This window comes from Bactrocera tryoni, chromosome 2, assembly GCF_016617805.1.
Source record: "Bactrocera tryoni isolate S06 chromosome 2, CSIRO_BtryS06_freeze2, whole genome shotgun sequence".
Taxonomy (NCBI): domain Eukaryota; kingdom Metazoa; phylum Arthropoda; class Insecta; order Diptera; family Tephritidae; genus Bactrocera; species Bactrocera tryoni.
In genome coordinates, this window is record NC_052500.1 from 57,647,547 (window position 1) to 57,668,102 (window position 20,556).

Sequence of the window (20,556 nt, forward strand, 5' to 3'; positions counted from 1 at the left end):
GAGGAGAAATAAAGTTTTCCAGTTCAATAGAGGAAGAAACTTTTATAAAAACGGGGCAAGTATTATTGTAATACAAATAATAATATGCTAATTTATCTGAAATATATTCCAGATTTTTTAGAAAATTTGGAATAAAAAGCACCATAGGAGCAATTGACTGCACGCATATTGCTATTATTGCTCCACCATCAAATAATGTCGAACGTCCTCTTAATTTATATTTAAATAGAAAAGGATTCTACAGTATCAATGTTGAAGCAGTAAGTTTTGTTTTTGCATGCACATACATATATGCCAATGCAATTTTTGAATGTATTGTTTTCTAGGTTTGCGATCACCGAATATGTTTTACATTTGTAAATGCTAAATTTCCGGGTGCAACACATAACTCTGGAATTTGGGCAACTTCTGACCTACAAGAACATCTCATTCGACAGCATACTAATACGTCTGAGCAATAACGGAGAGAATTGGCTTCTTGGCGATCAAGGTTATCCTCTAGAACCGTGGCTTTTGACACCAGTGGGAACACCTAATACCCATAAAGAGCAAAAATACAACAAATTGCATGGTTCTGCAAGAAACTGCATATAGAGAGCATTTGGTGATTTTCAGATGTTTGTTGAAGCACCGAGTTCTACATTATTCACACGAAACCTCCGCTTTGTTTGTTAGTACTTGCGTTATATTGCATAATATAATGACGAAAGCAGGCATTACGTTCAACGAAATAGATGACGGGGTTGCAGAAGACTTTGATTCTCCAATTAATGATTATAACTCTTCACAGAACATGCGGGAAGGTGAAAGAACAAGATCAAGTTATATATCAACTCTTTAGTGATATATATACAGAAGCCAATCCATATACTTATGTACATATATAAATGTTCTCACAATTCGACTTTCGAAATACACTACTTACTTCCATTATTTGTTTATTTATTTATCATTTTTGTTAAAAGAAAACAAATTGAAATTTGCATTCCATTTTTTTTTTATTCTATTATAAAACAAAAACCCAAACTTAATTAATTCAATAAATATTAATTAAATAAAAATATTACACATACGTTATTTCAATTTTAATTAAACTTTAGATATTATTTTACATTATTAGTAAACGATTTTATTAGTTCTGTTACAGAACTAGTTAGGCCTTGAATGGCCTGCATCATTTCACGATGCTCCCGTCGCCTCTCTTCCTCAGCAGCATTCCTTTTTGATATATCAGCTATCAAAGTGCTGATAAGCTTATTTCGTGCCTTTCGTGATAGCACCGAAGTTGAAGCATCCTTAAAAGAAAAAAACGTAATAAGAAATTGCAAAAAAGTATATATTTTGTAATTATTTCATAATGAAAACTTACCTGGTTTTCCAAGCTAAGATACGTAGATGGTGCCAATGGACTTGCTTTATGGTGTTCGGGATTTGGGCTTGCATCTACCTGACTGCATAATTGTAGAGGACTACAATTGCGATGAAATTGCGCATTCATCCGTTTGCTCAATTGGCGTAAAACCTAGGCTTTGTACATTTTGCATCCCATCTACAGCGGCCGAGCCAAATGTAGACAAAGCCATTTCTTCGAAGTCCGTCATCGGCTTGGAACTTGGACCTCCACCTGTGAGCCTTTGAGTCATTTTCAACCGCCTTGCTCGAGTGCGCAGTTGGCTTTTCCAAACGCCTAACGTCTATAAATTAACGCAATATATGTAATAAATAAACGAAAAATAAGCTAAAATGTTATCTCTTTCCATTTTGCAGCACTTCGTATTGGTCCTCTGCACGAATTAAGTTGATCTGCCAGCTGTTGCCACAACTCCTTCATCCGTTGAGGCGTTTTTGGGCAATTTTCCCCCGCACCTATTTCTGGGTGTGCTTGGCAAAACAACACATATGCCTCCAGCTGCTCGTGCGTAGCTCTACCGTGCTTGGGTTTACTATAAAATAAAAGTTAAATTATAAATTTTGTTAATAATTAAAATTTGGAAACTTACGTTGCAGAAAAGTCCATTTTAACGAATAATTTGAATAGAAATCAGCTGTTTTCTATTTACATTATTTTTTTCACCATACGTGTGGGGGGTGCACTAGATTTTTCGCTATCTTGCCATTGCGGCGAGTGAAAATTTTCACAATTCCATTTTCAGAGTAGGACTAGGAAAAGCTCTTACCTAGTTGTTGAAACCGCCGGAGGTATTGCGAGGGTGTGTTTCATTTGTTTTGGCATTTATAGAGAAGTTTGTGTTTTGTTTTATTTCAATCGGTCATGAAGTGGTGACGGTGCAGCAAATTTTTCGTACAACAACAACAACTGTATCTATAATATTGCATATTTGTGCGCGTATATATGTATGTATATCAGAATTCACGCATACACACGTGTATATTTTTATATGCAGATACTTTTGTTGAGTTTCTGTTTTAATGAGCGCAGGATTTCACACTCGTACACCCATTATTCGACGTTCTACTAAATGTATATATGTATGTATGTGTTTTCACAATTGCCCTGCAAAAAGCTAAAACTAATAGTTTCTAAACAAAATCTGGCGTAAGCCGCAGCTAACCGCTTTGCGGAAGCATAATTTCAGCCGTTTGACTCAGACGCTATCATAAAATTTCAAGTTTCTTAATTTTAATGACAGATTTTTAATATAGAATCTAAACTACACATTACTAACAGAAGCCTTCAAAAAAGATGATCTAGTAGTGACTCAGCATACTAATATGTGACCTGGTCTACGGAAAGGGGGCTTAGGTGTCAAAAAAAAGGAGAACAATTAATGAGATAACGAGAAACTGACGATTATTTTTAACAGCTTTTCCCAGAAAACTAGTTTTCGCACGTTAGCTCCCTTTTCGTAGACCAGGTCACATATTATGAAGAGAACACTTCTCCAGTCTGCTGAATGGCAGTGAAAGCATAACACAAGGAGATGGTTAACCCGATTTCTTAATTGATGACCATGAAACGCACGTTCCATTGGCCGACCATGAAGAAATTCGAATAGCAATTACCCATCTGAATGACAACAAAGCGGCGGGGGCCGATTGCTGCCTTCGCTCAGATTGTCGGGTCTGCCTTTTTGGGGATTACTGACCGAGCCATTCCTACATGGTGGCAAAGAACCGATAGGGACAATGCATCAGCTTCTTTGTAAAATATGATAAGACGAAAGCATGCCCAACGACTGGAATTTAAGTGTGCTCTGCCCAATCCACAAAAAGGGAGACCCCACAATCTGCGCCAACTACCGTAGGATAAGCCTCCTCAGCACCGCATATAAGGTTCTATCGAGGGTATTGTGTGAAAGATTAAAGTCCACCGTCAACAAACTGATTGGACCTTATCAATGTGGCTTTAGACCTGGAAAATCAACAACCGACCAGATATTCACCATGCTCCAAATTTTGGAAAATACCCATGAAACGAGAATCGCCACGCACCACCTCTTCGTCGATTTTAAAGATGATTTTTACAGCACGAAAAGGAGCTGGCCATAACATACGCGCCGTTGTTCTGCTTTCTTTAGACTGGATAAGGCAAAGCAAATTAGTTTGGTAGTGAACGAGGGCAAGATGAAATATCTCCTTGGCTCCCACGTCACTGTTGACAGTCATAACTTCGAAGTCGTAGATAATTTCGTCTACCTTGGATCCAGTATTATCAGTAACAGTAATCAACCTCGAAATCCAACGCAGAATAACTCTTGCCAACAGAGTAGGCAATTGAGAAGTAAAATCTCCTCTCGATGAACGAAGACCAAACTCTACAACTCAACTTTTTTGAGGAGCATTCGATATCCTAAAAAGACCAGAAAACGAAATAGTTTTTTGTGTTTTTGGAAGAAAGATAAGAGCTCATACTTTGAGAACTTTTCTTGGAGGTATCTATCAACTGATTTTTCAAAGGACTAAACGAAAAGAAGCTACCCTAATAAATATACGAAGCATTCTCCGTTGAACGCGTCATTGATGGTGTTGGCATGGACAGCCAAACCGGCGCTTTTCTACGTCACTTGCAAACATTGGCTCGTTAAATTTGTACGCCTTTATGCAGTTTCAAATGGTTTATATACGTTGTGCTTACCAAACCTCTGCTACCAAATGCTTGGATTAAAGAGGAGTTGAAAAAGCCCATAGAGATCGACCAAGCAAACATCCGTTTGTTGTGGTAGGTGCCCAAGGTGCCACATTTTTGTTGGTTGACTGTTGCTGCGTCTACTACTACACAGTTTATTAGGAGGGAGGACAAGGAGGGTATGTTTTATTGCACTGTGCGTCGATATGTTTGTGCCTTCCTTTTTTCCCAGTTTTCACTGCGTTGCATTTCCTGTTTTGAAATGTTTTTTCCTTTGTTATTTTGTATTTTTTGTGCTTTGTGTTTAAACTGTTTTTGCTGTGTTGAGTTGCAGTTGGATAGTGGCTTATACAGCACATATTTTGTATTCCTTTCTTTCTAGTTACCTATGCTTTAAAATAATATTAATTAGCTGTTAAATTAATCATTATCAATTCATTAACATATTAAATTCAAATCTACTTTTTCTTCATATTTGTCCATAAATTATTGAGTTTCTAGGTGTTTATCACATTTAATTTCTGCTAATAATTCGCTTTAAAATTTGGCATATGTAAATATTAACTTAGACATCCTAGCAACAATTATGAAAATCACTATACATTTTTTTATTACTATGACCTTAATTGTTTTTAAGTATTATACGAAAATTTATTATTTTCCATAAACAACCAGACTTTCTTAATGTGTTCGTTTAAACTCCATTAAATTTTCATAGTTTGAATAACAATAGAAACTCTAACATCTTCAAGTGGAATATTTACAAATTACAAACCATAATATGATTTTTTTACTATAATAATAAATGGCTTTATATAATAATATTAATTTTCGATTTATAATTTTATCGGCCACAATAACAGTATTAAAGTGTGTGGCTTTCTCAATTATCCTTAAAAAAACTTTCAAAGAAAATTAGTATACGTACAACCACTGAACCACAAAGAGCAATCAAAAATTAAATGGTGTAGCAAAACAAGTAGAGAAGTGCATAGGAAGAGAGCAATGGGAATGCCGTAACCTGCATTAAATTTGGAAGTTCTGTCATTTAAGGTACTGATAGATTTGTATGTAAGACGCTCATTTGGAAACAATTCACAATTTTGCTTCTTGATTGAGACGACACTTAATTATACCCTGAACAGGGTATATTAAGTTTGTCACGAAGCTTGTAACACCCAGAAGGAAACGTCGGAGACCCTATAAAAAAATTAAATATTTAAATCATCAGCATGACAAGTAGAGTCGACTTAGCCATGACCGCCTGTTTGTCTGTCTGTATATACGCCAGCCATGACCGCCTGTTTGTCTGTCTGTTTGTAACAAATCCTTCAGCCTTTGAGAAATCGATCTGAAATTTTGCATACGTCCTTATCCCCCCATGAAGTTGCTCATTTGTCCGAACTGTCGATGTTGTACCACTATAGCATATGGTTGCCATACAAATGGAACGATCAAATGATCGTATATAAAGCTTTTTCATTGGCGAAACATCTTTTAGAAATTAGGAGTGGGTTATTTTTTAATGTAATGGTGTAATCTCCGAAGAAATTGTTCAAAGTTCTTATAATATAATATTATTATAGCTTCGGTGCATGGCTTCATAACTCAAATACAAAATTAAAAACGCACAACGTATGGGACAAATTTGTATTATTTTTCGCCACAAAACGCTGCTCGTATACCGCAGAGTAAAATGAAGTCTCTTCAGCTGTAGCAATAATGTTTTTTTACTGATGTATGGTAGATGTAGCGATAAAGGTTGACAGTTTTGTTGCCTGTTACTTCTAAATTGCCGTAGCTAACTTCACTTGACGAATTGTCGCAGCTAAGGAAGTCAAAATCATCAGAGCAAGAAGCTATCTTAGGCAGAGAGAGAGAAAAGTCGCATTATTGAAATTTTTGAATTTAAGAAAGCACTTTGTGAGCGAAAGTGTATCCATGCATAAGTGACGATTGGCGATGCCAATGGGACACGTGTGACTGAAGGTAAATTGGTAAACAACTAGCAGCGCTCAAAAATAAACTGAACTTGAAACAAAAGATAAAGAAAGTAAGAAAAGGAGAATTAAAGTTAAAATTAAATAAAAGTTGAAGAGGAAGCACACAAATTAAATCGGTTGATTGATGCAACTATGTGAATGAGAAATAAATTTTTGTATGTATATGTGCACTAGGCCGGGTCGATTTGTGGGGTGGGGAAAAAATTGCCCATTGCTCTATGAAAATCATATTCTAGGGATCAAAATAAGAAACTTTGCCGAAGGAACCATACCTCTGAAAGGAATTCTGATGTCCCCGAATTCGGGTCGAACTTTTGGGTAGGGGCAAATTTTGAAATAGAATTGAAATTACCATTTCATTCTTATTACCTCTGAAAGTGAGGAGAACTAAAGCAATAACCACTATGGTATTTCAACAAAAATAATAAGTGAAGTGACCATTCCAAATCAAAAAGTTTACAATGAATTCACCATCCTCTACACCGCAAGATGAAGCAACTACATCAACAACTGCGGATGGGTTCCCGAACGCCTCAAAGAGTTCATGCACGATCAACATAACCAGAGAAGACTAACAATGAATGCATCAATGCCAACATACAAAGATCCCGATGATTCAACAAACGCACCGCCACCGGTTCAAGAAGATATGGATAGAAGCACAAGTTCACAATACACAGAGAGATACGATTGTTTTAACTTTGCCTTGGTATGTGACAGATTTCGTGTGCCTGACAGAGTAGCATCAGCATTGGGAACCGCTCTTTTGCGTGGGAAACCTCTCATCATGGATAAATCGAAAGTTCGCAGAGAAAAAGAGAAATGCAGACAAGAAGTGCTTCGCAAACGGTTAGATGATACCAATTTGTTAGCGTTTTCATTCGATGGCAGAAAAGATGATACTTTAACGATAGATAATATTGATGAGAAGTATCATACTAGGATGGTAAAAGAACCTCATCTTGTTATTTTGAGAGAACCCAATTCTGAAATGATTGGTTACGTAAGACTGGAACATGAAACCGCTGAATACAAAACAACCAAATTAAATGGTTTTTTCAACGATAAAAATATATCACTGGATACATTAATTGGAATATGCACTGACGGTGAGCCAACAAACACTGACCCACACGGTGGAATTATACGACGATTCGAATTGAGCTGGCAGCAAAAAGACCATTGCATTGGCTTCATTTGCCTTCTACCCTTCAACGAACTTGTTTCGGCATTTGTTTGTGCTTTCTGAAATCAACCAGCACTGGACCAAGATCGGCAACCGGAAAACTGAGCCGTCAAATCGAAACTTGTGAAACTCTTCCGGTAAGTTATTGCTATCACTCATTTATTATAATTGTCAACCATTTTTAATTATTTTATTGTTATATATTTTTAGGTGGTGGACGGCTTCCAGAGAATTGAGTTGCAAAATATGCCCCCTGCTCCAGAAAAAAAATAATTTTCCACCGATTCGAAGTACTTATACGACATGGCCCATGCAATTTCTAGGGGCGTGGTTCCGGTGGATCTGGCTAACATCAAACCAGGGAAAATTGTACATTCTCGGTGGCTCACCAAGGCCCCTAGATTATTGCGATTATATGTGACAACGGAAAATCCAGATGCAAATTTAAGAATTCTGGTTGAATTTATAATTAAATGTTATGTGCCAATGTACTTCAATATCAAGTATTACAGCTCTGTCGTGTACGGCAGTGCATTATTTTTCAAGTTCATTGGTTGGTCACGATTTCTAGAACCTCGCTTAGGCAAAATTGTCAATAAAGTAATTAATCATAATTCATATTATGCGCATTCGGAAAATATCTTGTTATGAATGTTGTTTGATGATAGAAAAGAAAAGCGCGACTGTGCCATCAAGAAAATTCTACGCTATCGAACCGATGTTGACGAGCCAATGGAACTTAGAGTTTATAAAAAACCAGATATAAACTTTAATTGCACAAGTTATACGGAAATGATCAATTTGAATGATATAAATATCGTATTTGAACCACCATTCACGCGAAGCATTCCGTACGATACCTTGAAAGAATATTTAAATCAAGATGATCCACCGTTTAATGATCCAAAAATTCCATCACACATACAAGGAACGGAACGACATGTTCAATTGCTAGCTAGCGTTTCCAAACGGGTTATACCGGAAAATGTAGAGGCTGTTATGGCGACGACATTAGAGAGCCGTGCGAAATTGCCCAGACTTGAAAGTAAAAAAGACTTCAAACAATATTTTTTTTTTAGTTTCTTTTCTATAACTCACTTAAATTAATTTTTTCTTTTAGATATGTATGTTCTGACTAAATAAATTTCTTAAGAGAAAAAATAGATTTTATTATAAATAAATAAATAAAAATAAAGAAAAGCCATAGCCATTTAGCTGATTTTTTCATATAAAGGCCAAAAAAGTTCCAGAGGGTGTGCCACTGGCATGGGTGGATCGGCCGTCCAAAGTTAGTGGGGGTCGGTCATACATTTGGACTCGATTGGAACACTCTAAATGGGTCAAAGTGGGATTTTTCAAAATTTGCCCCTACCCAAAAGTTCGACCCAAATTGGGGGACATCAAAATTCGTTTTAGAGGTATGGTTCCTTCGGCAAAGTTTCTTATTTTGATCCCTAGAATATGATTTTCATAGAGCAATGGGCGATTTTTAAATCGACCCGCCCTAAATGTGGACGTATCTTTGGTAAATTGAATGAAAACTGATAAATACAGAAGATAACCCAAAAATCGACTGGTTTCAGTCGGAAGCTTAAATAATTTTGTTTACTACAGAAGAAGAAGGCTATTACGTATATATTTTTATACCCTGAACAGGGTATATTAAGTTTGTCACGAAGTTTGTAACACCCAGAAGGAATCGTCGGAGACCCTATAAATAAATGATCAGTATGTAGAGCTGAGTCGATTTAGCCATGTCCGTCTGTCTGTCCGTCCGTCTGTCTGTATATATACGAACTAGTCCCTCAGTTTTTAAGATATCGTTTTGAAATTTTGCAAACGTCATTTTCTCTTCAAGAAGCTGCTCATTTATCGGAACAGCCGATATCGGACCACTATAACATATAGCTGCCATACAAGTTGAACGATCGGAATCAAATGCTTGTATGGAAAACTTTCACATTTGACAAGATATATTCACGAAATTTGGTATATATTATTTTCTAAAGCAACTATGTAATCTCCGAAGAAAATGTTCAGATCGGTTGACTATAGCATATAGCTTCCATACAAACTGAACACATAGTTACTAACAGAAATGCACCTGTGAAGGGTATTTAGCTTCGGTGCAACCGAAGTTAACGTTTTTTCTTGTTTTTTATTAAACTTTACTATTATTTATTGAAACTACCCTACTTAAGAGCCTAACAATAATTTTGAATTTACACCTTACATTGATGATTATTTTTCTATCTGGGCCTAAAATATATTACGTCTGAACTGGTACGTCACTTCTACGTAATCTTGAGCTCCTGTTCACACGCAATAACGATCCAGCTAGTTGGTTTGGTGGTTGGTGAACCGTAAGTTTCTATGCATTTTTCGCGCTTCGTTGCTCTATTTCAGTTCGTTCGTCTGTACGAAGAATTTTTGATTGCGCACGACGAAGAATTTCGATGTTGCTGCTACTCCCGTTGCCCCTCAGTTCAAATCCATAGGGCTAGATTGGTTTTAAAACTTGGTTGTATATAATGCCTTTATACTCCAGACTCAGGCGTGAGCGAGGGTTAATAAGCCAATGCAAACACCTGCCTTTAACTTAAGGGGTTTCTATGAAAATTTTCTCTGTCAAAAAAAAGCCAGATTACCCTACTGACTCCTGAAGATGAGTCCTTTCAGCCTACATGTGGTTTCGCTATCCAGATGGACCCCTAGGTAAGTACTATGATGGTGTTGTTCAGTGTCAAAGGCAAACAGCTACTCTTGCTAATATAAATATAACGTGCTTACATTTTTGCTCATTAACCTTTATGCTCCAGTTTGCGAGCCAGTTAGCCACAGCTTCAATATGATTTCCAAGAAGCGCGTTTGCATGAATTGGACACTTGGAGCGGCTGAGTATTTAAATATATTCTTTCAAGCTAGATTTATTTCCTGTACTATTTATTTGCATAAGTTACAGATTCAGAAACTATAACTTGAAACATTGCACTAACTTCAGCTATGAATTAAAAAAAAAAACATACTATTTCATTAAAGCATCTGAATCAAACTAGGCTTCCACGAAGCTGCTCAACTGAGGCTTACATAAATTCGATTTACGCTATCAACATTAAACTTTAACTTTTGCCAGCGCAACTGTAGGGTTTTATATACAGAAAAGACGATAACACAATTGTAAAAACATATCTACACACTCATATGCATATAAGCTCGAACGTCGATAGATGGTAAAACTGTCAAGCAATATAAATTCACCGCAAATTAATTACCAAACAGGGGTGAGTTACCTAATTTTTTGCTCAATAAAACGTAAACTCTTCGGAAACATTTACACATACAAACAGACAAATATGTTGGCGCCCAAACAGCTGTACTAGGCCACCCCGGCTAAAAAAACTAAAAAATTGGGTATCAATGGTGGGGAAGAAGGTGTCTTCGCGAAGACATGCAACAAGGAGCCGTCCTGCAGTGCATGTAAAAACCAGGAAAGAGAACTCTGACCCTCGGATAGGTAGCAAGAAATGTCCTCTCTATAAAGAAGCGTCCAATAAAGTCAAAATCTGAGAGTCTTACAGCCCAACCTCAACTTAAAAAGAGTAAAAATATACACTTTTATAATTATGCCGTAGTTATAAGATAATCTTTCTGCACAGTAACCACTTCATGGTCAAAATGGACGTAAAACGAACAATAAACTCCTTTGTAAGCATATCAGCAACATTAAACACACTCTCGCAATGTCTATGCCCGTGACCACAGCTAGGTAAAGCACATTTCTTAATTAGCTTCTGGCAATGGGATTTTTTGACCCGCTGCGAGGTAAGCGAAAAATATATTTCTATTATTAATATTTATTTTTTTACGCTTGTAATATAAAGTCAAAATTTCTTCAAACTTGTCCTCACTCTTGTACCAAGTTTCATTAGGAAACCTTTTTACTAACAGTCGGACAGACGGATATACAAATTGAACTCGACAGAAATGATTTTCTTGCCTCGGCAGTAATGCTTGAGACAGGGCGCTGAAAAGACAGTGAAATCGGGGCTGTCTTAATTAGAAAAATTCAAATATTTTTACATCTATGTATATATGCCTTTAATTGATAGCGGGTTTCAAATTATATAAATAAAATTCTTTCTAGTTAAGGAAGTTCCAGGCGTTATTCCTAAAGAGCTAGATCTGTGCTATTTAAATTTTCTTTTTTTTTTTAAATTTCGCAACCTTCATGCCTCATACTTCAACACGCTACTAAACATTTGCTTGTTAAATTTGCATGCCTCAATGCTATTTAAATTGGTGTATAAATGTTTTTCCTAGAGCTGTTAGGCCAAACGACAATTGAACAAGTGCCTAAGATTGGAAGCGCAAGAGTTTTGAAGTTTTACTGGCTGTTTGGCTTAGAGGACGGAAAGAAAGTGAAAGGTTTACTGCACTGCTCTCAGATTTGCTTGCTGCCTTTTTCTTTTCAAACATTTGACTGCGTTGCACTTTCTTTTTGATCTTGGTTTGGTCTTTTGTTATATTCCGTTTTAGTGTTATGTTTTAACAGGTTGTACTGTGTTGAATTGGAAAGTTGACTGCGTTTATTTTGTGCTTTTTTGTTCATAGTAAAATGGCCTTTAAATGAAATTAGCTGTTCCAGAGAGCGAAAAATTACCATGAAATTTTATGAAACATAAATTCATTACGAGCTCAAATTCCAGAACTTCTAATTTCATATTTATTTTAATTGTGCTGACTATTTAATAAAACAAATAGTTACTACATAATTATTTCCAATAATTATCGTCATATTTTAATATTTATATTTGTACCTGGAACTACAACGTTACCATCAAATAGATGAAAGAGAATCACTCACTCCAAATAGTACAAAAAAGTCCATTGCCAGTAAAAATTTTATGAAGACTTCTAAACGTTCAGGGGTGTTGTGGAATCTGATAGTTGTCGGAATCAGAATTGAAACCGATCAAAAAACGTAGTAGGTGTCATGAATTCAGATATTATTGGTTTGATGTTCGAAACAGAAATTGTATCGGTTTTGGGTGTCATCGAAACCAATTTTATCGGTTTTGCTATCAGAAATAAAACAAGAATATAATCGCCAACAGATTTGAATATTCAGTTTATATTTCTGTGTGTTGTTAGACGGTTGACAAAATGTAAGTTAAGAAATTTATTTATTTTATTGTTACGAAGTAATTAACTTTATTTTTGTAGGGGAAAATATAAGAACAGAACGCAAAATACGATAATAATTGAATTTATGGAAAAAAATCCTGATATCTTAAGAGGATTTACGAAACGTAATAAGCCGACGATAGATTCGTTATGGCAGGCATTAACTGAATCCCTTAATGCTGCAGGTCCTCCACACAAAGACGTAAACGGGTGGAAAAAGGTAAGTAATTTTCCGTGAAAATTAAACTGCAATTAAATTAAACTTATTTCTATAGGTTATAACTGAGTGGAAAAGCGAAATCAAAAGAAAATTAGCTCACAACAAAATTGAGAGTCGAGCAACAGGAGGAGACCCATTTTCAAAATATCAGCTCACTCCAAACGAAGAAACCATTGTGCGTCTTTGTGGCATTTCGCAAACTATAGAAGGCATATTAGGCGTTTCTCTTGGTACCCAACCCGTTATTGAGAATTTAAATATACCAATTGCAGGGGTGAATGTAGATTTGTCTTCCTCATCGCCAGAGGAACAAAATATAAACTTGAGTTATAATGCATCCAATAGACAAAAAGATACCGACGATATACCCTCCATGTCACAAAGGCAACACGAAATAAATGTTAGTGTACCTAGAAGGCAAAAATTAAAGAGTACAGCAGATCGCTTAAAAAGATTTTTAGATGAGGAAGATAAAAAAAATGGAGATATACTTGTATTGAAAAAATTTTATCAAGTAATAGACTTCAATCTAAAAATGCTCACAGCTTGAGGCTTATATAAAAAGCAATAGAGATTAATAATAAAACTGTTGGAAGAGCTATTACTGAATTGAAAGATGAGTTTGTAAGTATAAGTACTCAATTACTTAAAGCTATTGTGGAAAAAAATGAGATTAAAAAAGAACAACTAAATCTCGAAGTTCTCAAGTTTGAACACAAAAGACAATATAACGAAAAAAAAGATTAATTATTAAGTATATTATTTAATTAAAGATCCTGGTTGTGAAATATACTTAAAGTACCTGAATTTATAAGGCTGATTTTAGTTTAGTCATGAAGACTGTTATATTTAAAATTAAGAAATAAATCCATTGAGTTACAAAGTATTTGCTATTTCGTCTCTTATTCTCCGGCCTTCGCTCTGCATTGAACCATTATCAGAGTGGAAAAAATTGTCATCGTCAGTCTCATTTGCAAGAATTCCTAGTTTCTGATTATATTCAATGTTGTAACGTCTGCAGATGTTGTGTAAGGCACAACAGACGTTTACAATTTTAGCCACTTTTTCAGGGCGATAATGGGCTCTTTAAAACTCCGATTGTCCTTTCAACAATATTCAGTGCAGCCGTATGTGTTATGTTAAACTTATACTCCATTGAGTTAAACTGTGGATCTCTATAAGGTGTTAACAGAAATGGTTCAATTCCGTAGCCGCAATTGCCCAGCAACCTCAATGAACGCTGCCCACTCTCATACTGTGTACGGAAATATTGTTTAGCGTGACTCATACCCCAGATGAATGCATCATGACTTGAACCGGGATACCGCGCATCAACTGCACGTATTTGCATATCGTTGTCACAAATCTTTTGAAAAAATAAATACATATACATACACAAGTAGGTTTACAAATATGTTTGAATATTAATTTATTGTTTATACTTACTATCATCGCATTTATGCTAAAATATCCCTTTCTGTTAAAATATAAATGCTCATTATCAGGTGGTTTTATTATTTTTATATGTGTTCCATCTATACAACCGACTATTCCGGGTATTTTGTACTTTCCAAAAAAGTGATTTCTTGAAATCAATTTTTCGCTATCATCCATAGAAAGTTTTACCCACTGACCGCAAATGTAATTCTCTAAGAGGCACATCACTTTTGTTAAAATCTGCGACACCGTGCTTCTTGCAAACTGATACAAGAATCACGGCCTACTCCCCGTTGGTATGCCCCTTCTGCTAAAAAACGCAGTGTTGCTGCCAATTGAAGTATTGGTTACGGTTAATTACCATAATAAATGCGTCTTTATTCAGCTGATAATGTGATATGAATCTGTAAAGTAAGCGCGTAAAGTAACACACAAGTAAATACAAGATAAATTCTACTTACGATTCTCCTGGAGCATCAAGTGGGTTACTAAGATCCCTTAATATTTTACGTTTAATTCTTTAATTTCTTTCTTCCTCTAATAAAAGGAAAGCTAATATTGCCGAACTCATTTCAAATTTTATTCAAATTGCATTCACAATATTTGTCACATAAGTAAACAGCTGATTCGAATATTGGTTTTGCATATGTTCGAAAAGACGAAAATCCAATCAGATTCTGTGACACCATATTAAATCAGAATTGGTTTGCAATTCTGACAGCTAAGCAATTCTGTCTTGGATTTCACAACACCCCTGGTTATTGTCATAATAATTTTCAAAATTTTTCATACTCAAATCCAGTTTTTGCTAAGACAAGACGATTCACTATTATCTGACCCTTAAATTCCGCCATTCATTAAAATGAATTATAGAGAGTTTGAATATAAAAAAAAGGTGCGTGGAGTCACTACGCGCGGAAGAATTTATACTTCTTAGTGATATTCAGAAATGCATATCATTTTGTATGAAAGAAAATTAGAACATTTAAATTCATTATGCACATTTTATAAAGCAAAGTCTAAATGAAGGAATTTTGACTCGGAAAGTAGTTCTGTCTCTTCGTTGCGGAAGGGAATATGCAGCGTAACCATCTCTCTTTTGTACTCTTCGAATTGGGTTATCATATTATAATTTGTATATCTTATATCATGGTGTTTAGTCAATTTCTTGTATTCATTATTGGCGTTGCATTTGTATTGCGCACAAAACTGGGCCAAAGTAAAATGAATTTTCTTTTTATTTTTCTTTGCAGTTTTTCAATAAATTTAAATAAGTTTCTTAATAAATTTAAATAAGTTTTTTTAATAAATTTAAATAAATTTAAGTAAATTTACATGTATTTTCATTTATATTTAATTATCAATAAATTTTTTTAAAATTATTTGCCCTCGTTGTCCATTTTATTTTCTCATGGATTTCAGTCGATTTTTGTATAGAAATTTGACCGGCGTAGATGCATAATGCGAAACAATCATACATATATTATGTCGTTTGCACATCTGTGTGTATGTTTGCGAAAGCGAATGTTCTACAAAAGCATATTTCTATACTTAAACAAAATTATTTGATCCATCGTATATTACTTACATGCATAACCAAACCATACTTAAGACAACGCCATGAAAGTGTCAATAGTGGTGTTGGTGGTAAGCACATAAAAAGTCACAATGTGAACGCAGGTTCGAATGTCGACGGACTTAGTCTTTAATTTTTGCATTTTAACATCGTAATACTATACTAATAAATATTTTTCTTACTAATAGAAATTAAATTTATCACAGCAATATACCATACATACATACATATACATAATATTGCTGTGATAAATTTAATTTCTATTTGTACGAAAAATATTTATTAGTATAGTATACGATGTTAAAAGGCATACATCTTTCTATCCTATCTTGTGTATCTGCACATGCTCATATGAATGTATGTATACGCATGTGCGCGTTCAGAAGTTCAAAGAATTCGCACAAAAAAAAAGAGACACGAAAGAAATAAAGTCACATAAAATGGTTGAGAATTCACAAAAATGAAAGACAAACGAAAGAAAAATAATGCGCAAGCATACATAAGCGTACTGTACTTATTGACCGCATTATTTTTGCGTAAAACCTTGGAATTTATTAATTAAAATCACCACTCAGAAGTCGTTTTATCCGTTGTAAGCGAGCGATTTTCGAAAAAACATCATTTCTAATATGCCACAACACAATATTAGAAATGAAGTTCATAAACCTCACGCTGTCAGATAAAACGATATACCTCGTCATCGCGGGTCGATTTCCAAAAAATTTAAATGAAGACTAACTACAGAAATGATCCAGTAAAGTATAGCCTTAATTTTTCAACGGCTATCGCAGAGTATTTTAACCAAAATATATGCAAAATAGTTAAGAATTCGCAGAAATGAAAGACAAACGAAAGAAAAAGAAGCATAACTTCAATAATACACAAGTATACAAACATTATGTATGTAGCAGCAGCAAGGAAAGAGGTAACAATCGGCGATCCATTGTATATTTCTTTCATGCATAACCAAACCATAATTAGGACAACGCAATACAAGTGTCAATGGTTGTGTTGGTGGTAAGCGCTTGAAAAGTTACGACGAGCACGTAGGTTCGAATCCCAACAGAATTTATTTTTAATTGAATATGTCACCAACCAAAAATTAAAACATTGTTCTACAAAAACAACAACAGTATAAACATGGCAACATTGTGTTGCTGGTAGAAAAGCTGTGCCGAAATTAACGAACAAACGATCGCCGATTGTCACCGCTTCCCTTGCTGCTCGAACATCTTCGCAGACAAGGTTGCGTAGATTCATATTGAGCAAGGTTGCGCAACCTGAATCTATCGCAAAGTATCTAGTAGTATCTAGTAGCTTTATTATGTCACTTTCCACCTTGTAATTTTATTGTCCACAATAATTTTATTAAACTGTATGGCTTTCACAATTAGCCATCGTATTTGCATCATATTTATTTAAAAGTTCTCCACTAAAATTAATTCCTTAATTAAATGCTTGCCACCATAAGGCAACAATGACAAAGGACACATGAAGTGCAGGAAAGATGCTTAGATCTTTTTAGCAGCGGGAACTTAGTTAACATAATATTTGGTGGAGTGACCAAGTGTTCAGCCACCTAAACTTTGGAACTCTGCAATTCATCCCGAGCAAGACAAACTTTTGGTTTCTGATTAAAATTATATTTAATTTTGCATGTCCTGCTCGGCTTCTACTTAAAGCAGTTACACAATCATAGGCTTTTTCAAACTGTTACGCTCAATCGTCTCATATCTTTTGTGTTCGCCTTTTGTTTAATTGAACTTTGTTACAGTTTTTCACTGTGGCTGCATGCCTTCATGGTAGCTTTAACAGATTTTCATTGAAACTATCCTGCAATGAAAAAAAATTTTCACATTTACACACACATTGTTTCCTGCCCTCTCGTTTTGTATTGTTCAGACTGTGTGCTTTTCTTTGGATTTTTGAGAAAATAGGTAATTATGTATGTCATTATTCAGAAATTATGAACAACTTTTCACTTCATTAAATACAACACGAAGTAGCAGAAACAGCAAAGCAGACAATACATTCGTGTTCATCCAACTCTAAAGGTAAGGGAAGCTTCAGTATGATTTTTTTTAAATAAAGGTGTATATTTTTGTCTGTGTTTGTAAATAGTGCATACAATTTTTACTACTTCTAATAAAAATGTACACGAACGTCTCGTAAATTTTTAATATACATTCCGAAAATATAAAAATATCGGTTACACCCAAACTTTGACATTCCTTACTTGTTTGTGTTTGGATTTAATTTATATTTAATTATATTTATTATAGTTATGTGAGCCAGCTCTTTATTAAGCGGTGAGTACTACATTTGCATTGTCCTGATACGCAATATTTAATTTGAGATATGCTGAATTAACAAAATTAACTTTTATTATTATAAGGCACGTACATACGTTGACAAAACAATATATAATGCCTATAAGGGTGGAATTTATATTCAAAATATTTAAACAGTTTGTCATTCTTTTGATAAAAATTTAATGTGGACGTGTATGGTGCACTACAACTAAAGCAACACTTTCTCTCACCATTTTTACTAGGTTAGTTGGCCAGAAGTACTGCATTGGGTACCCCGATAAATCACTTATACGCAGTGTTTGCCATAAATAACCCAATAGACACATGAATAGCATCGTTGTTGCCAGATATTTTTCCATTGCCGTATGTGTGTACAAGATGTTTTACGTTATGTTCAGCAATATTTTAAAGCTTATACATATGCATGACGTTGAAACTTTTGCTTCCTTCAACTAATTCATTTATTACTGCCTTCACTATTCAACATTGCAAAAAAGTCTCTTAATTATCAACGCTACCAAACTTTTTTGGACGATGAATGTGATTTTCGCAAAACTCACAAATCTGCTAACAATTATCTATAGCATAAATCTAAACTAAACTGTTATGTATGTCCATATTTAAGAATAGTGTGCCTTTAGTAGTTGCAAAATGTCGATGTATTAATTATCTTTTTTTGCACACATTGATACTGGCTCTATATTTTCTTAAAGCCTTTTCTTTTATAAACTATTTATCACAACAAATATTCGCTCCCATTCCGATAACTCAGGATATGTAGTTTATGTTTTCGGACAGCTCTAAATGATTCGTGGGATCTTAAGCTTAATGTTTTTAATACTAAATGCTTCTTTCATATTCAGAATATTTCTAAAACCAGAATATTTTTATTTTTAGAAGGTTATAAAATTTGGAGAAACAAACAACATCCTTAAATGACAAAACAAGAGATAATTGAGCATTAAATATTATCCTACAATATTTTTCATTAAGAATTTTAATTATCATTTAACTTAAATTTGAATAAAAATAAAAAGCTTACAGTTACGAAAAATATTAAATGTACGCATAACAGCGTAAACGTACATATGTAAATAAGCAGATAATTATTTCGGTGTTCTATACTATGTATGTAGGAATTATATCACATTGCAACCCTGACAACTACCGAACGCATTGCAACCATGGTGACGCTGAAAAGCAAAAAGTAAAGTACAGGAGTAGAGAAGAAGTAAGCGACGACGACGGACCTTGCGAGACGAGAGTAATTTAATTCCAGAAGCATTCTAAATCTACATTAGTGTTCTAAATCAAAAATGTGTATTTAACATAATAATAAAACCAAATGTTAATGAATTGAATTAAATAAAACTTGAACGAAATTTAAATAAGTAAAATAGTGCATTTTCTCTACATGTATGCTCATTATTTTAGCTTATGTACTTCAAACGTACTAACACTTTGAATTATCCCTATTTTAGTTACCGTGTTGCTGGCGTTGCTACAGTATTACAAACTTTAGGTTAGATCGCACATGGACTAGAAGTAGTCCTTTGTGAAGCCATTGAAAATCGGCCTCCCGTGTTCGGACTTAGAGATCGGCAAACCGTTTAGTATCCAATACAAATTTGCAGAGGCGCTTAAATTTAAAATTACAAACCTTGCGTCATATAAATCTTAATTAAGCCAAGTGACCAAATAAAAAAAAACACGAGTTTACGCATTAACGCTCTACAAAATGAAAGATGTTGTAGTTCCGCAATTTCCCGTTCTTCTTACTGTTTTTCGCCCACTTAATCACGGGTATTTCACATAAAGTAACGAAGAAATTAATGGCAAGCGTATAGTCGTTCATCAATTGCAAATGACAAGTATGTATTATGTTTGTTCTCTACGTGTGAATATTAGTCAAACGTCCCGTACATGAAAATACGAGTGTAACATATGTGTTTACTTGTATATCGAGTCTGTGGAAGTGCGGCCATTGCGTGTTATCACGAAGTGTACTCCGCACAATGCTCAGTGATTACCTAAAATATATTATATAATATAATAACCAAGTGAGTAAATAATTTAACAATAATTCGGGTATTTATCTGTTAATCTTAAGTAAAATTGTAACATGCAATTTGTAAATTACGTAATTGGAGATAATAAATCATTTACACTTCTTTAAATTATATTTCGTTTGCGCAAATGTTTTTAAAGAGGTAATAGCAAAACTTCTTATTCTTTATAAGCGTAGACACCGCTTACGAGGTTAAAGCCGCGTTTACAACAGCGCGCTAAGCTGTTTTCGCTGTTTGGCGCCAAATTAAGATATCAAGTGTAGTCACGTTCTTTTTCACCTGGTATTTTCACATATTCACACGACATTACCTAACCGTCCTTTAATTCGCTGAACTATGTCAATGTCGAATGTGTCTTATATCTCATACAGCTAATCGTTCCATTGACTGCGGTGGTATTCGACATTGCCAATGCGCAAAAAACTATAGATCTTCCGCAGAACCTTTCTCTCAAAAATTTGAAATGCCCACTCATTAGGTGT

At 34.7% G+C, this 20,556-nt stretch overlaps 2 protein-coding genes and 2 pseudogenes across 2 annotated transcripts; 1 reads left to right on the forward strand and 3 right to left on the reverse strand.

The window, feature by feature from the left end:
- Positions 1 to 1,103: 1,103 nt before the first annotated feature.
- LOC120768780 lies at positions 1,104 to 2,017 on the reverse strand (annotated as a pseudogene).
- A 10,489-nt stretch (positions 2,018 to 12,506) lies between these two features.
- Positions 12,507 to 13,258, forward strand: LOC120768781. The gene is made up of 3 exons (XM_040095540.1): positions 12,507 to 12,680; positions 12,736 to 13,080; positions 13,226 to 13,258. The coding sequence occupies exons 1-3, from the start codon at positions 12,546 to 12,548 to the stop codon at positions 13,256 to 13,258; spliced, it is 513 nt and encodes a 170-aa protein (XP_039951474.1). The 5' UTR covers positions 12,507 to 12,545.
- Positions 13,259 to 13,746: 488 nt separating this feature from the next.
- LOC120768782 (putative nuclease HARBI1) lies at positions 13,747 to 14,364 on the reverse strand. Its single transcript, XM_040095541.1, has 2 exons — positions 14,127 to 14,364; positions 13,747 to 14,046 (listed from the first exon to the last, which is right to left on the reverse strand). Exons 1-2 carry the CDS (start codon positions 14,340 to 14,342, stop codon positions 13,747 to 13,749), a joined length of 516 nt encoding a protein of 171 aa, XP_039951475.1. The 5' UTR covers positions 14,343 to 14,364.
- A 1,895-nt stretch (positions 14,365 to 16,259) lies between these two features.
- On the reverse strand, positions 16,260 to 16,462 carry LOC120769828 (annotated as a pseudogene).
- Positions 16,463 to 20,556: the final 4,094 nt, after the last annotated feature.

Coding starts and splice junctions, on each gene's coding strand:
- LOC120768782 (XM_040095541.1), bottom strand. CDS start 14,342: ATGTGCCTCTTAGAGAATTACATTTGCGGTCAGTGGGTAAAACTTTCT. Junction 14,047..14,126: donor TTAGCATAAATGCGATGATA/GTAAGTATAAAC, acceptor TTTTTTCAAAAG/ATTTGTGACAACGATATGCA.
- LOC120768781 (XM_040095540.1), top strand. CDS start 12,546: ATGGAAAAAAATCCTGATATCTTAAGAGGATTTACGAAACGTAATAAG. Junction 12,681..12,735: donor ACGTAAACGGGTGGAAAAAG/GTAAGTAATTTT, acceptor TTATTTCTATAG/GTTATAACTGAGTGGAAAAG. Junction 13,081..13,225: donor AAAGGCAACACGAAATAAAT/GTTAGTGTACCT, acceptor AAATGCTCACAG/CTTGAGGCTTATATAAAAAG.